Source organism: Salmo trutta, chromosome 32 (assembly GCF_901001165.1).
Source record: "Salmo trutta chromosome 32, fSalTru1.1, whole genome shotgun sequence".
NCBI lineage: Eukaryota > Metazoa > Chordata > Actinopteri > Salmoniformes > Salmonidae > Salmo > Salmo trutta.
The window spans coordinates 3,096,906-3,114,251 of record NC_042988.1 but is presented as its reverse complement, the minus strand read 5'-3'; the positions used below and the strand labels follow the sequence as shown (position 1 = coordinate 3,114,251).

At 42.6% G+C, this 17,346-nt stretch overlaps 1 protein-coding gene across 1 annotated transcript; it reads left to right on the top strand.

Moving 5' to 3' along the window:
• Window positions 1-5,738: 5,738 nt before the first annotated feature.
• On the top strand, window positions 5,739-9,277 carry LOC115170650 (uncharacterized). The gene is made up of 2 exons (XM_029726898.1): window positions 5,739-6,335; window positions 9,098-9,277. Exons 1-2 carry the CDS (start codon window positions 5,739-5,741, stop codon window positions 9,275-9,277), a joined length of 777 nt encoding a protein of 258 aa, XP_029582758.1.
• The last annotated feature ends 8,069 nt before the right edge of the window (window positions 9,278-17,346 follow it).

The following is a 17,346-nucleotide window of genomic DNA, read 5'->3' as shown; positions in this document are numbered from 1 at the left end:
AGTGGGCTGCATCACAGGGTCATAGGAAAACAGACTGTAGTCACAGTGTGTTGGGTGTGTGTGTGCATACCTGTTTTCGGGAAAACCAAACAGCTCTTATCAAATTGTATTTGTCACATATATGTGTTTAGCAGATGTTATTGTGGGTGTAGCGAAATGCTTGTAAGCTAGAAGCATGGCAGCCCTATCTGTCGGCACCATTTTCCTACATATCCATTCCATTTCATGTTTTGAGAGAAATACTTTTTTACAAATTGTTGCTTGAGTTGTATCATATGTTGAACTCTATATATTTCCCAATAATAGAATCAATTGCCCTCCTCCCCTTTTGGATTGGCTCAAATGAAGGGGAGTTTCTATTTTAGATGACCAAAGTTGAAGCCATGCCTGGCTGATACAACACTGTTATGTTTTACCAGGGGCGAAAATCTGATATCAACTTTGGAGGGGACAATTACATGAAATTTTCTCAAGAGCAATTCCTGAGGGGGACACCAAAAGGAGTGCTGTAACACATAGCCTACATTGTAATATGGTAAATGTATATTGAGGAACCAAAGAAATAAGGTGTTTGCCGTACACCTAACTACCGGTACCCAAAACTACACAACTAATCACAACAGCAATACCATTGCCTTTAACAAATCTTAGTTCAGTCACCAGTTTAAGTTGAGAGTGGGGTTATCCATGGCATTTTCCAATTATGTTCCTATTTTACAAGTAAAAAAAATGGAGAACCTTTCATAATGTTGCCAAACAAAGACTCAACAAACTTACCTGAGAGTCCCTGTCTCTGCCAGTCTGTCCCTGCATATCTGTCCCCAACTCTGCTGTCTGTGTGCCATCTGTTGCCTGCTCTGCCTAATGACATCATTGTGAAACATTTCCATTAGAATTTAATTTCTTTCTTATGAACATTTTATCAACTAGTCTTTGAGATATTAGGCTACTGGGGTTCTTACTATGCGTTTTGGTGTATTGAAAAATACTCTGATGTCCGTCTTATATTTTTCAACCATTTTTCTACCTGGCTGGCTGGCTGGCTGGCTGGCTGGCTACACACACAGTGTAGGTTATTTACAGTAGGATATGGGCTTCTATCAATTATCTAAAAGGTAGCTAGCAAATGTGAAATGGATTAAAATGACAAGAGTTGACAGCTGTATGAGTTCACCATTTACACAACATATGCTGCAACCTTTTGTAATTTTAATAGTTTGTTTCATATTGGCTGGCTTCCAACAATAGCTGAATTTGCAAAGCTAGCGAGCACCAATTCAGTTTCAGTGGTGTTTGCTATAATCTTTGCTACCCGGGTTAAATAAAGGTGAAATAAAATAAATAAATAAAAGTTCCCTTGTGACAATTTAGCTTTTGCAACGCGACCATTAAATATATACTGCTCAAAAAAATAAAGGGAACACTTAAACAACACAATGTAACTCCAAGTCAATCACACTTCTGTGAAATCAAACTGTCCACTTAGGAAGCAACACTGATTGACAATAAATTTCACACGCTGTTGTGCAAATGGAATAGACAACAGTTGGAAATTATAGGCAAATAGCAAGACACCCCCAATAAAGGAGTGGTTCGGCAGGTGGTGACCACAGACCACTTCTCAGTTCTTATGCTTCCTGGCTGATGTTTTGGTCACTTTTGAATGCTGGCGGTGCTTTCACTCTAGTGGTAGCATGAGACGGAGTCTACAACCCACACAAGTGGCTCAGGTAGTGCAGCTCATCCAGGATGGCATATCAATGCGAGCTGTGGCAAGAAGGTTTGCTGTGTCTGTCAGCGTAGCGTCCAGAGCATGGAGGCGCTACCAGGAGACAGGCCAGTACATCAGGAGACGTGGAGGAGGCCGTAGGAGGGCAACAACCCAGCAGCAGGACCACTACCTCCGCCTTTGTGCAAGGAGGAGCAGGAGGAGCACTGCCAGAGCCCTGCAAAATGACCTCCAGCAGGTCACAAATGTGCATGTGTCTGCTCAAACGGTCAGAAACAGACTACATGAGGGTGGTATGAGGGCCCGACGTCCACAGGTGGGGGTTGTGCTTACAGCCCAACACCGTGCAGGACGTTTGGCATTTGCCAGAGAACACCAAGATTGGCAAATTCGCCACTGGCGCCATGTGCTCTTCACAGATGAAGCAGGTTCACACTGAGCACATGTGACAGACGTGACAGAGTCTGGAGACGCCGTGGAGAACGTTCTGCTGCCTGCAACATCCTCCAGCATGACCGGTTTGGCGGTGGGTCAGTCATGGTGTGGGGTGGCATTTCTTTGGGGGGCCGCACAGCCCTCCATGTGCTCGCCAGAGGTAGACTGACTGCCATTAGGTAACGAGATGAGATCCTCAGACCCCTTGTGAGACCATTTGCTGGTGCGGTTGGCCCTAGGTTCCTCCTAATGCAAGACAATGCTAGACCTCATGTGGCTGGAGTTTGTCAGCAGTTCCTGCAAGAGGAAGGCATTGATGCTATGGACTGGCCCGCCCGTTCCCCAGACCTGAATCCAATTGAGCACATCTGGGACATCATGTCTCGCTCCATCCACCAACGCCACGTTGCACCACAGACTGTCCAGGAGTTGGTGGACATTTTGACTTGTTTTAAGGACATTACATCAAAGTTGGATCAGCCTGTAGTGTGGTTTTCCACTTTAATTTTGAGTGTGACTCCAAATCCAGACCTCCATGGGTTGATAAATTGGATTTCCATTGATTATTTTTGTGTGATTTTGTTGTCAGCACATTCAACTATGTAAAGAAAAAAGTTTTTAATAAGATTATTTCTTTCATTCAGAACTAGGATGTGTTGTTTAAGTGTTCCCTTTATTTTTTTGAGCAGTGTATTTAAGACAATGGTAGAAGAGAGTGTAGTTCTGTTCAGTTTGGATTTCAGTTTATCGCTAACCTTATCACAGGGACTTTGAAGCACTAACTTACATCATCTGCATGCTGATCTTGGAATAAATTGACGATAGCAAAGATTCCATCTTTGACGACGCCACATAAATGGAATAGGTACTAGCTAGCTTAATAGTTAATATTTGCGCGCTAGCTCTGCATATTCAGCTAGTGTGTGTGCTCGATTGACTGGATTAACCTCACGTCAGTTACGTGCATTGAGTGCCTTTCAGACAGTAGATACGACCTCTCTGTTACCTAGCAAGCTAAGGAACTGGCAGTGGATCAAACCATTGTGAGGCAAAGGGTGGGGGGGGTCGCAATCTTTTGAAACTTAAAAACGCGCTATTGAGTGTCTATAATCAGCACAATTGTTTTCATTGTGTATGATTAATATTATTTAAATTACATAGTTATTTTTCAGTGATATATTGGGGGGGACAAATCATATTTTTCCCAGGATGGGGGGGTCGTGTCCCCCCCGGGATTTCCGCCCCTGTGTTTTACACACGTCTAACTGTTAAGTGAAAGAAAGAAGTCATTTTCACTAGGATCATCACTTTGACTGATTTGATCAGATTTAAATATTTTCTTGGATATTGGACTGGGAGTTTGCTTTGTTATTTGGATGGTTGTCCATATTTTTTCATGAGGCTTTCCCACAAAATGGAGAGGGAGAGACTTAATAGAAATGCATATAAACCATTACACCAACTTTGGGTATGACTTTGTGGTTTGTTAGCAAGGAGTTACGTCAAAGATAAATCTCATTCATTGGAAATTGTGCAGTATAACAATCTACATTCCAACATTACTTAAATAATAGCAAAGTTATTTTAGTATATTGTGAAACCTGATTTCACGCTTGAGCATAGGTGTGTTGTTTACCAGAGAAAAGCAGAATAGCCTAACTGGTAATACTCAAATATACACAGCCATACAGAGCTAACTACATGCTACGTACAAGGCTAGCAACCCAATGACTGCCTGAAGAGCCAATCTCAAAGTGCCTTCAGGAAGTATTCACGCCACTTGACTTTTTCCACATTTTGTTGTATGGATAAAATTGAGTTTCACTGGCCTACACACAATCCCCCATAATGTGAAAGTGGAATTATGTTTCTAGAGGTTTTTACAAATTAATAAATGTAAAATATTGTGTCAACAAGTTTTCATCCCTTTGTTATGCGCAAGCATGAAGGGACAAGGGAGGTTTTTCCATGCCTCGCAAAGAAGTGCACCTAATGGTAGGTGGGTAAAAAAACGAACGAATAAAGTCAAAAGTCTCAGATAGCTCCCTTCATAACATCTACTAGTCTAGGCGGACATGAATGTGTACAATTTAACAGGTTTTTTCTTGTTCTTTCAAATGGTCAATATGGAAATCAAACAAGGAAACAAGACTTATTGGATTGGAATTCACACCAGTGGTGAATCTCAAAAGTCCTTCCTCCAGTCTTCTCCCCACCCTCTCAAAACATCATAGGGAAGCAAGGAGAGCATTGTAAAAGAAGAACTTTTGAGAGTCACACATTGTGACAAAATGGTTGTTTTAGAAGGGTCAAGGGGCACACCCAGGGTGAGTCGTCATCTTCCTCCTCTATCGGTTGTAAAACTGAGACGACACCCACGCCAGGCCACACTTGAGGTTGGTCAACATGAACTTGAGTGCCTTGGTCCACTGCTCCTCTGAGTTGAACTGGGTCTTGATGGAGTAGGAGCCGCCGATGCCTCAATCTTACCCTTCTCGACATCCATCCTGAACCATAACAGAAAAAGTTGTGCTAAAACTCAAACCCCCAAGTGTTTATTTCTTGAGGGGTATGAAAGAAACTGGCAACATCTACAACTGCTAACACCCACATTTTTTAAAATCTAAGGCCAGTAAACTAAAACAAAATAATCTGCAGATTTCTCATGCTAGTGACTAGTTGGAGGCAAATGATCATGCACAGACAAAGGATTAAGCTGTCAAAAGCTGACCAACTCCAGTTATTTGTGTAAGTACAATAGAGTACCACAGTATGAGTCATAATACCCATAAAACATAGCGGTCAAACAAGGAAATGGTTCTAACCGTATTTCCACCATTCATTTCTCCCCATAGGGAATTTTAGAAACACTTAAAATAAGGGATTGTTTTAATTATGATGTCACAACTGATCAATAAATTCCAAATGTTCTGTTTGAACATTCCGGTGTCTGATTGTCTTGGATACTAGTGTTCTATTTTCAGCAATCTAGCAAATTCGTCCTGAGATATAGTTAACACAGTAGATCACCATAAAATATCAAAAGTGCTACTTGACGAAAACTTAGTTGCAGAACGAGGTTAGAAGAATGCCACTGTCAATCTCCTTGATGATGAGGAGATTTTTGCGGCCGCTACAGGAAGATAATGCTTTAACAGGGAACCTTGGAGCTGCCAGAAGCAACTGCGTTCAGCCTGCCCTGACATCTCAACCCAAGGCCACTGAGAAGCTTCCAACTTTCAAACAAAACAGTTTAAACACCTCCAGTATCCCAGTACTGGAGTTGACTGAAGAAAGAAAGGGTGCTCTGCAGCGACTTGCCAGTTTGAAGGCTGTGGAAAAGAAACCACATCCTCCCTCCAGAATCCCAGTACTGCAGAAAAAGAGGTCCATCTGCAATGGGAAGAGTCAAAGACTGCATGTAACTCCAACATCTCAGCAGTCAGGGAAGGCTACTGTTCCTCCCATCCGGAAGCCACTGCAACCCATCCATACTAAGAGGGATCAAACCTGCGTGGTGAAAGACATCTACCTCCATAGTGCCAAGCCATTGAAGGCAGTCCATGGAGCCAATATGGTCGCCAAGATGCCACTTCCTCCCATTATAGCCAGAGTCACTGTGCCAAACAATGATGCCAAGAAGAAGCCTTTCCAGCCAGTCAGACCAGAGGGCAGCCCTCGTCCTGCTGCTTCAAAGTACAGAAGGCAGGTTGTGAAGAAACACGTTCAGTTCAAGACTCAGACCCTAACTGTACAGGATCTACCGCCATGCCCCGACGAGATGGTATGGGACGTCTTTAACTCAGAGGCTGAGCAGGTGATGGCATATATGAAGGCCAAGCTGATCAGTGTCACCCAAGAATTGAAACTGATTAAAAGTGGGGCCAAGATGGATGCTCAGGCTCTGGAGGAGAAAAACGCTAAAGAACGGTTGAGAAAAAAGGTGGAGAAGTTCATCCAGGAGATTTGCCTAATGAAGGTGGATTCTGACCTATGGGAGATGATAAGAGATAACGAAGAAGAGGAAGAAAGGAATAAAGAGGTGAGGAGAAATGGAGAACAAAGCAGTGTGGCAAGTAAGCCAAAGCAGACAGCCACGAGATACACTGTGATCAAACCAAAGGAAGTCAAGAAGGGTTTGAACATGGAAGAGAAAAAGGAGGACAGACAGGTAAAGTAGCTTGACATTCCAAAGCCATGCTAACTGCTGATCTAGTGTAGTGTTGGTGATCACGTGCGTTTGTATCAGAGGAGGCTGATGGGGGGAGTTATAGGAGGATAGGATCGTTGTAATGGCTGGAATGAAATGAATTGATCGGAATCAAACGTGGTTTCCATGTGATTGATGTGTGTGATACCGTTCCTTTTATTCTATTCCAGCTATTACAATGAGCCCATTACAATGAGCTCCTTCCATCAGCCTCGTCTGGTTTGTACATATTGTATATCTTGTCTTTGTTGCCCAGCTGCCCATTATTTGGCCCATCTGATAACATCCATTCATTCAGGTGGTGTTGAAACGTCGATGTGGGATGAGTGCAGCCAACTCCAAGCTGAAGCAGTGTGAGTACTGCGGCCGGTGCTTTGATCCTAGTCGCCTGGAGAAGCACAGCGAGATCTGTGCCAAGCTCTCCTCCAAGAGCTCTAGACGGGGGGTCTATGACTCCACCAAGCACCGGCTCAAAGGCACTGAACTGGCTGGCTACGTGAAGCGATCCGTGGTCTGATGCACCAAGGGACCTGAGTCTGTCGCTCTTTTGTATTTTGGAATGAACAGACAGACATACAGTGACTGCTAAACCACCTGCTGCCCAAATTAGGACTTCTACCTTGGAATCTGCGAGGGTTCCAATAAGAGGCAGTACTACTAGGAGGCAGTATTGTATACAGAAACGTCTAAACCAACAGTGTTCAGCAGTTCCTCAAATCTACAGAAACACCTGTATAAAACACCTCAATAAAATAAAATCCAAATACTCAGCTAAATCATTCTGTCAGATGTGTTACTAGTGCAGGAAAGTAGAATAAATTAAATATTAAGAAACAAGGGAACGTATTTGTCAAATCTGAATATGAAAAGGAGTGATTTTTTGTATGAATTGGAAAAATGAAGAAAGATAAACTAATTAATTTAGTTGTTTAACTTACCAAATTTACACATAACTGAAGTTGGTCAGCTTTTGACAGCTTAATCCTTGGTCTCTCGACATAATCCATAGCTGATTACAATTATAATTAGATGATGTCTGCTAGACTAGTTGACTGACCTGTAGGGCAGGGAGAATCCCATGTCTCCCTTCTCCACCTCCTCCTTGAACTGCTGCACACAGTCCAGGAAGGCCACCATGGCATGGTCAAACATGTTGTCCCAGAAAAAGCGCAGGCCCCCTGTACAGTACAGTGGTAGCCTACACATACAAGAAGAAAGAGAGAGTGGAATGTACCATATACAACATGGCTTATTTACTGGGGTTGGCTTGGGCCAGTCTAATGAGCATTGGAAAATAGTTCACTCTTTTTTTCACAGCTCATTAAAAAATGTTTGTTGTTTGTCTCCATATAGTAGCCAGCGGTAAGTGTGTTCATGTACGTTTTAGTTCGAGACCTCACTTGTCGGTAACAGCCATCACACCTCCTCATCCATGCTTCACGGTGGGAACCAAACATGCGGAGATCATCCGTTCACCTACTCCGCGTCTCACAAAGACACGGAGGTTGGAACCAAATCTCAAATTTGAACTCATCAGACCCAAGGACAGATTTCCACCTGTCTAATGTCCATTGCTCGTGTTTCTTGGCCCAAGCAAGTCTCTTCTTCTTATTGGTGTCCTTTAGTAGTGGTTTCTTTGCAGCAATTTGACAATGAAGTCCTGATTCACGCAGTCTCCTCTGAACAGTTGATGTTAAGACGCGTCTGTTACTTGAACTCTGTGAAGCATTTATTTGGGCTACAATCTGAGGTGCAGTTAACTCTAATGAACTTATCCTGTGCAGCAGAAGTAACTCTTCCTTTCCTGTGGGGATCCTCATGAGAGCCAGTTTCATCATAGCGCTTGATGGTTTTTGCGACTGCACTTGAAGAAACTTTGAATGTTCCGTAATTACTGATTTTCATGTCTAAAAGTAATGATGGACTGTCATTTCTCCTTCCTTATTTGAACTGTTCTTGCCATAATTGTTTATTTTTAACCTTTATTTAACAAGGCAAGTCAGTGAAGGACAAATTGTTATTTACAATGACAGCAAAAAAGGGAGTTAACTGCCTTATTCAGCGGCAGAACAAGAGAGTTTTATCTTGTCAGCTCAGGGATTTGATCCAGCAACCTTGCAATACTAGCCCAACGCTCTAACCACTAGGCTACCCGCCACCCCACTTGGTCTTTTGTCAAATAGGACTGTCTTCTGTATACCACCACTACCTTGTCACAGCACAACTGATTGGCTCAAACACATAAAGAAGGAAAGACATTCCACAAATGAACTTTTAACAAGGCACACCTGTTAATTAAATGCATTCCCGTTGAATACCTCATGAAGCCGGTTAAATGAATGTCAAGAGTGTGCAAAGGTTTCATCTAGGCAAAAGGTTGGCTGTTTTGTCAAATCTAAAATATATGTTGATTTGTTTAACACTTTTTGGGTTACTACATGATTCCAAATGTCTTATTTCATAGTTTTGATGTCTTCACTATTATTCTACAATGAAATAGTAAAAATAAAGAAAAGCCCTTGAATGAGTAGTGTGTCCAAATTCTTAACTGGTACTGTGTGTGTGTGTGTGTCTACCTATCTATCTATCTATTGGGGGATTGGAAATGATGCAGACAATTAAATTGATGGAAGCCACAATCTCTATGTAATATTAAAGCTGACCTACCCCCTAAAAAACAAATAAACATCTCATTTCGGTGCCTTTTTCTCTCTCTCTGTCAGGCCTTCATCCGCCGCTACCTGGCCTACCGCAAGGAGGAGCGCATCGACGTGCTGCAGCTGGCCCAAGACCCCTTCCTCATGCCCCCCTTCCGCAAGGCCCTGGCCACCGAACCTGGGACGTTGGCGTCGGGCTCCATGCCCTCCACCTCCAGCGCATACAACAGCAGTGCCTCAAACTGAGGTGCCCAACGCCACCCCAAAGGGCCCCTTTGGGGGCCACATTACTCAAACGCCCTCCCTTCTGGATAGGGGGATGGGGGAAGGAGGATGGAGGGGGTAAAAACAGACTAAAGGATGGAGGAGTAATATCTGAAGTGCCCTCCCTATCCCCACCCCTCCTAAGACATGAAGGGGCAGTGCCAGTCTATGGCTTGTCTGTAGGACCCAATGGCTGCCCACGTACATGTACACACACACACCCCTGCCACAAAGAAGAGAAAGAACTTGCTTGGCCTGTCCAGTGGGCTGCATCACAGGGTCATAGGAAAACAGACTGAAGTCACAGTGTGTTGGGTGTGTGTGTGCATACCTGTTTTCGGGAAAACCAAACAGCTCTTACTTATCAAATTGTATTTGTCACATATATGTGTTTAGCAGATGTTATTGTGGGTGTAGCGAAATGCTTGTAAGCTAGAAGCATGGCAGCCCTATCTGTCGGCACCATTTTCCTACATATCTATTCCATTTCATGTTTTGAGAGAAATACTTTTTTACAAATTCTTGCTTGAGTTGTATCATAAGTTGAACTCTATATATTTACCAATAATAGAATCAATTGCCCTCCCCCCTTTTGGATTGGCTCAAATGAAGGGGAGTTTCTATTTTAGATGACCAAAGTTGAAGCCATGCCTGGCTGATACAACACTGTTATGTTTTACCAGGGGCGAAAATCTGATATCAACTTTGGAGGGGACAATTACATGAAATTTTCTCAAGAGCAATTCCTGAGGGGGACACCAAAAGGAGTGCTGTAACACATAGCCTACATTGTAATATGGTAAATGTATATTGAGGAACCAAAGAAATAAGGTGTTTGCCGTACACCTAACTACCGGTACCCAAAACTACACAACTAATCACAACAGCAATACCATTGCCTTTAACAAATCTTAGTTCAGTCACCAGTTTAAGTTGAGAGTGGGGTTATCCATGGCATTTGCCAATTATGTTCCTATTTTACAAGTAAAAAAAATGGAGAACCTTTCATAATGTTGCCAACCTGAGAGTCCCTGTCTCTGCCAGTCTGTCCCTGCATATCTGTCCCCAACTCTGCTGTCTGTGTGCCATCTGTTGCCTGCTCTGCCTAATGACATCATTGTGAAACATTTCCATTAGAATTTCATTTCTTTCTTATGAACATTTTATCTACTAGTCTTTGAGATATTAGGCTACTAGGGGTCTTACTATGCGTTTTGGTGTTTTGAAAAATACTCTGATGTCCGTCTTTTATTTTTCAACCATTTTTCTACCTGGCTGGCTGGCTGTCTGGCTACACACACAGTGTAGGTTATTTACAGTAGGATATGGGCTTCTATCATCTTCAATCATTCTATTTGGGCTTCGATCTAAAAGGTAGCTAGCAAATGTGAAACAGATTAAAATGACAAGAGTTGACAGCTGTATGAGTTCACCATTTACACAACATATGCTGCAACCTTTTGTCATTTTAATAGTTTGTTTCATATTGGCTGGCTTCCAACAATAGCTGAATTTGCAAAGCTAGCGAGCACCAATTCAGTTTCAGTGGTGTTTGCTATAATCTTTGCTACCCGGGTTAAATAAAGGTGAAATAAAATAAATAAATAAAAGTTCCCTTGTGACAATTTAGCTTTTGCAACGAGACCATCAAATATATACTGCTCAAAAAAATAAAGGGAACACTTAAACAACACAATGTAACTCCAAGTCAATCACACTTCTGTGAAATCAAACTGTCCACTTAGGAAGCAACACTGATTGACAATAAATTTCACATGCTGTTGTACAAATGGGATAGACAACAGTTGGAAATTATAGGTAATTAGCAAGACACCCCCAATAAAGGAGATGTTCGGCAGGTGGTGACCACAGTTCTTATGCTTCCTGGCTGATGTTTTGGTCACTTTTGAATGCTGGCGGTGCTTTCACTCCAGTGGTAGCATGAGACGGAGTCTACAACCCACACAAGTGGCTCAGGTAGTGCAGCTCATCCAGGATGGCATATCAATGCGAGCTGTGGCAAGAAGGTTTGCTGTGTCTGTCAGCGTAGCGTCCAGAGCGTGGAGGCGCTACCAGGAGACAGGCCAGTACATCAGGAGACGTGGAGGAGGCCGTAGGAGGGCAACAACCCAGCAGCAGGACCGCTACCTCCGCCTTTGTGCAAGGAGGAGCAGGAGGAGCACTGCCAGAGCCCTGCAAAATGACCTCCAGCAGGCCACAAATGTGCATGTGTCTGCTCAAACGGTCAGAAACAGACTCCATGAGGGTGGTATGAGGGACCGACGTCCACAGGTGGGGGTTGTGCTTACAGCCCAAAACCGTGCAGGACGTTTGGCATTTGCCAGAGAACACCAAGATTGGCAAATTCGCCACTGGCGCCATGTGCTCTTCACAGATGAAGCAGGTTCACACTGAGCACATGTGACAGACGTGACAGAGTCTGGAGACGCCGTGGAGAACGTTCTGCTGCCTGCAACATCCTCCAGCATGACCGGTTTGGCGGTGGGTCAGTCATGGTGTGGGGTGGCATTTCTTTGGGGGGCCGCACAGCCCTCCATGTGCTCGCCAGAGGTAGCCTGACTGCCATTAGGTAACGAGATGAGATCCTCAGACCCCTTGTGAGACCATTTGCTGGTGCGGTTGGCCCTAGGTTCCTCCTAATGCAAGACAATGCTAGACCTCATGTGGCTGGAGTGTGTCAGCAGTTCCTGCAAGAGGAAGGCATTGATGCTATGGACTGGCCCACCCGTTCCCCAGACCTGAATCCAATTGAGCACATCTGGGACATCATGTCTCGCTCCATCCACCAACGCCACGTTGCACCACAGACTGTCCAGGAGTTGGTGGATGCTTTAGTCCAGTTCTGGGAGGAGATCCCTCAGGAGACCATCCGCCACCTCATCAGGAGCATGCCCAGGCGTTGTAGGGAGGTCATTCAGGCACGTGGAGGCCACACACACTACTGAGCCTCATTTTGACTTGTTTTAAGGACATTACATCAAAGTTGGATCAGCCTGTAGTGTGGTTTTCCACTTTAATTTTGAGTGTGACTCCAAATCCAGACCTCCATGGGTTGATAAATTAGATTTCCATTGATTATTTTTGTGTGATTTTGTTGTCAGCACATTCAACTATGTAAAGAAAAAAGTTTTTAATAAGATTATTTCTTTCATTCAGATCTAGGATGTGTTGTTTAAGTGTTCCCTTAATTTTTTTGAGCAGTGTATTTAAGACAATGGTAGAAGAGAGTGTAGTTCTGTTCAGTTTGGATTTCAGTTTATCGCTAACCTTATCACAGGGATTTTGAAGCACTAACTTACATCATCTGCATGCTGATCTTGGAATAAATTGACGATAGCAAAGATTCCATCTTTGACGACGCCACATAAATGGAATAGGTACTAGCTAGCTTAATAGTTAATATTTGCGCGCTAGCTCTGCATATTCAGCTAGTGTGTGTGCTCGATTGACTGGATTAACCTCACGTCAGTTACGTGCATTGAGTGCCTTTCAGACAGTAGATACGACCTCTCTGTTACCTAGCAAGCTAAGGAACTGGCAGTGGATCAAACCATTGTGAGGCAAAGGGTGGGGGGGTCACAATCTTTTGAAACTTAAAAACGCGCTATTGAGTGTCTATAATCAGCACAATTGCTTTCATTGTGTATGATTAATATTATTTAAATTACATAGTTATGTTTCAGTGATATATTGGGGGGGACAAATCATATTTTTCCCAGGATGGGGGGGTCGTGTCCCCCCCGGGATTTCCGCCCCTGTGTTTTACACACGTCTAACTGTTAAGTGAAAGAAAGAAGTCATTTTCACTAGGATCATCACTTTGACTGATTTGATCAGATTTAAATATTTTCTTGGATATTGGACTGGGAGTTTGCTTTGTTATTTGGATGTGTCACGCCCTGACCAGGTGAACTCTGCTATTTTGGTCAGGGTGTGGCATTTCTATGCTTTATTTTCTATGTTTTGGTTATAGCCTTTCTTTGTGTTTTATTTCTATGTTGGGCTCGGGGGTGATTTCCCAATCAGACAGCTGTCGCTTGTGAAGTCTGATTGGGAATCACATTTAAGTTCCTTTTCCCCCACGATGTTTGTGGGTTGTTGTCTCCTTATTTGAGCACGTAACGTATTGGCAGTTCTTACTTGAGTTTGTGTACATGTTTAATTCTAGTGTGTTAAATAAACATGTATTCGCTCCCAGCTGCGTTTTGGTCCGCTTCCTCGTCTCCCGACGACAAACGTTACAGGATGGTTGTCCATATTTTTTCATGAGGCTTTCCCACAAAATGGAGAGGGAGAGACTTAATAGAAATGCATATAAAGCATTACACCAACTTTGGGTATGACTTTGTGGTTTGTTAGCAAGGAGTTACGTCAAAGATAAATCTCATTCATTGGAAATTGTGCAGTATAACAATCTACATTCCAACATTACTTAAATAATAGCAAAGTTATTTTAGTATATTGTGAAACCTGATTTCACGCTTGAGCATAGGTGTGTTGTTTACCAGAGAAAAGCAGAATAGCCTAACTGGTAATACTCAAATATACACAGCCATACAGAGCTAACTACGTGCTACGTACAAGGCTAGCAACCCAATGACTGCCTGAAGAGCCAATCTCAAAGTGCCTTCAGGAAGTATTCACGCCACTTGACTTTTTCCACATTTTGTTGAATGGATTAAATTGGGTTTCACTGGCCTACACACCATAATGTGAAAGTGGAATTATGTTTCTAGAGGTTTTTACAAACGAATAAATTAAAAGTATTGTGTCAGTAAGTTTTCAATCCCTTTGTTAATCGCAAGCATGAAGGGACCAGGGAGGTTTTTCCATGCCTTGCAAAGAAGTGCACCTATTGGTAGGTAGGTAAAAAAAACTAACAGACATTGAATATCCCATTGAGCATGGTGAAGTTGATAATTACACTTTGGATGGTCTATCAATATACCCAGTCAGTACAAAGATATAGGCGTCCTTCCTAACTCAGTTGCCGGAGAGGAAGGAAACCGCTCAGGGATTTCACCGAGGCCAATGGTGACTTTAAAACAGTTTAACGGAAATGATAGAAAACTGAAGATGGATCAACTACTGTACATCATAGTTACTCCACAATACTAACCTAAATGACATAGTGAAAAGGAAGTTTGTAAAGAATAAAAATATTCTAAAACATGCATCCTGTTTGCAATAAGGTACAAGTAATACTGCAACATTTGTGGCAATGACATTGACTTCATGTCCTGAATACAAAGCGTTATATTTGGAGCAAATCCAACAGCAAATAACTGAGGACCACTCTTCAAATTTTCAAGCATGGTGATGGCTACATGCCTGTCATCGTCAAGGATATTTATGATGAAAATAAACTGAATAGCGCTAAGCACAGGCAAAATCCTAGAGGAAAACCTGGTTCAGTCTGCTTTACAGACACTGGGAGATATTTAACTTTTAGCAGGACAATAACCTAAAATACAAGGGCAAATATACACTGGAGTTGCTTACCAAGACGACATTGAATGTTACAGAGCGCCCTAGTTAGTTTTGACTTAAATCGGCTTGAAATTCTATGGCAAGACTTAAATGGCTTTGTAGCAATGATCAACAACCAACTTGACAGAGCTTGAAGACTAACATGCAATCCTGGTGTGAAAAGCATTTAGAGACTTACCCAGAAAGACTCTCAGCTGTAATCGCTGCAAAAGGTGATTTTAACATGTATTGACTCAGGAGGTTGAATACTTACGTAATCAATAAATCAATCAATCCATCTATCTATACATTTTGAAGAACTTTTTTTATACAAATGTTATAATTGGAAATATCCTTTTACATAAGGCGTTCTGTGTGGGTCCATTATTGGCATGTTCATATGTGTAATGAACTTGAAAAACCAAATCATACAGTGATATGGACATTAAATACTGCCACAAGCCTCCTTGTCTACATTTAAATCTACACCAAGAAGTCACTTGTAGTAAAAGGATTGCCTTGTTGAATTTGCCAATGAACAAAAGCACAGCATAATCCCGATGCCAAAGCTTTCGGTAGACACTTGGTGCGCCCTGCGAGTGGGGAGACAGAACAGACAAGGCAAACATTCTAATGCTGTTCCAATGCATGGTGAAATTAAACCATCTTTATCTTGTCAGCACAGTAAAAGAAAAACTATTAAAACATAATAAATGTACATTTCTACATAAATGTATACATTTATACGTACATCTGTGGCTAGAGTGGAGTTTAACCACAAAGACACAAACCACTTGAAGAAAAATAGGCAGATTTGTGACTCGCCAGTTTTGCTTCTGGAGCAAAGTAAGAAGCATGTGATACATAAGAACCCATTCCAGTGCTGCATCTCAGTAGTTCCACGTGTCCTTCTCTCCTTCCCTTCATGTGTACTGATCTTTAAGAACTGAACAAGTCAATTGCAAACAACAGCTTTCACCTATCCAGTGTCATAAGATATGTGCATATGAAGGAAAAGACACAACCAGAAGCCACTTAGCTACCATTAGGACTCAATCCTGGAATGTGCTCCAAAAGTCTCAGATAGCTCCCTTCATAACACCTACGAGTCTAGGCGCACTTGAATGTATACAATTTACCAGGTTTTATCTTGTCCTTTCAAATGGTCAATATGGAAATCAAACAAGGAAACAAGACTTATTGGATTGGAACTCACACCAGTGGTGAATCTCAAAAGTCCTTCCTCCAGTCTTCTCCCCACCCCCTCAAAACATCATAGGGAAGCAAGGAGAGCATTGTAGAAGAAGAACTTTTGAGAGTCACACATTGTGACAAAATGGTGGTTTTGGAAGGGTCAAGGGGCACACCCAGGGTGAGTCGTCATCTTCCTCCTCTATCGGTTGTAAAACTGAGACGACACCCACGCCAGGCCACACTTGAGGTTGGTCAACATGAACTTGAGTGCCTTGGTCCACTGCTCCTCTGAGTTGAACTGGGTCTTGATGGAGTAGGAGCCGCCGTTGCCTCAATCTTACCCTTCTCGACATCCATCCTGAACCATAACAGAAAAAGTTGTGCTAAAACTCAAACCCCAAAGTGTTTATTTCTTGAGGGGTATGAAAGAAACTGGCAACATCTACAACTGCTAACACCCACATTTTTTAAAATCTAAGGCCAGTAAACTAAAACGAAATAATCTGCAGATTTCTCATGCTAGTGACTAGTTGGAGGCAAATGATCATGCACAGACAAAGGATTAAGCTGTCAAAAGCTGACCAACTCCAGTTATTTGTGTAAGTACAATAGAGTACCACAGTATGAGTCATAATACCCATAAAACATAGCGGTCAAACAAGGAAATGGTTCTAACCGTATTTCCACCATTCATTTCACCCCATAGGAAATTTTAGAAACACTTAAAATAAGGGATTGTTTTAATTATGATGTCACAACTGATCAATAAATTCCAAATGTTCTGTTTGAACATTCCGGTGTCTGATTGTCTTGGATACTAGTGTTCTATTTTCAGCAATCTAGCAACATCCTCCTGAGATATAGTTAACACAGTAGATCACCATAAAATATCGAAAGTGCTACTTGACGAAAACTTAGTTGCAGAACAACTTTAGAAGAATGCCACTGTCAATCTCCTTGATGATGAGGAGATTCTTGCGGCCGCTACAGGAAGATATTGCTTTAACAGGGAACCTTGGAGCTGCCAGAAGCAACTGCGTTCAGCCTGCCCTGACATCTCAACCCAAGGCCACTGAGAAGCTTCCAACTTTCAAACAAAACAGTTTAAACACCTCCAGAATCCCAGTACTGGAGTTGACTGAAGAAAGAAAGGGTGCTCTGCAGCGACTTGCCAGTTTGAAGGCTGTGGAAAGGAAACCACATCCTCCCTCCAGAATCCCAGTACTGCAGAAAAAGAGGTCCATCTGCAATGGGAAGAGTCAAAGACTGCATGTAGCTCCAACATCTCAGCAGTCAGGGAAGGCTACTGTTCCCCCCATCCGGAAGCCACTGCAACCCATCCATACTAAGAGGGATCAAACCTGCGT

Excerpts from the sequence above, each read along its gene's own strand:
- LOC115170650 (XM_029726898.1), top strand. The coding sequence starts at position 5,739 with ATGGTCGCCAAGATGCCACTTCCTCCCATTATAGCCAGAGTCACTGTG. Across the intron at positions 6,336-9,097 it reads AGAAAAAGGAGGACAGACAG|GCCTTCATCCGCCGCTACCT; the intron begins GTAAAGTAGCTT and ends TCTCTCTGTCAG.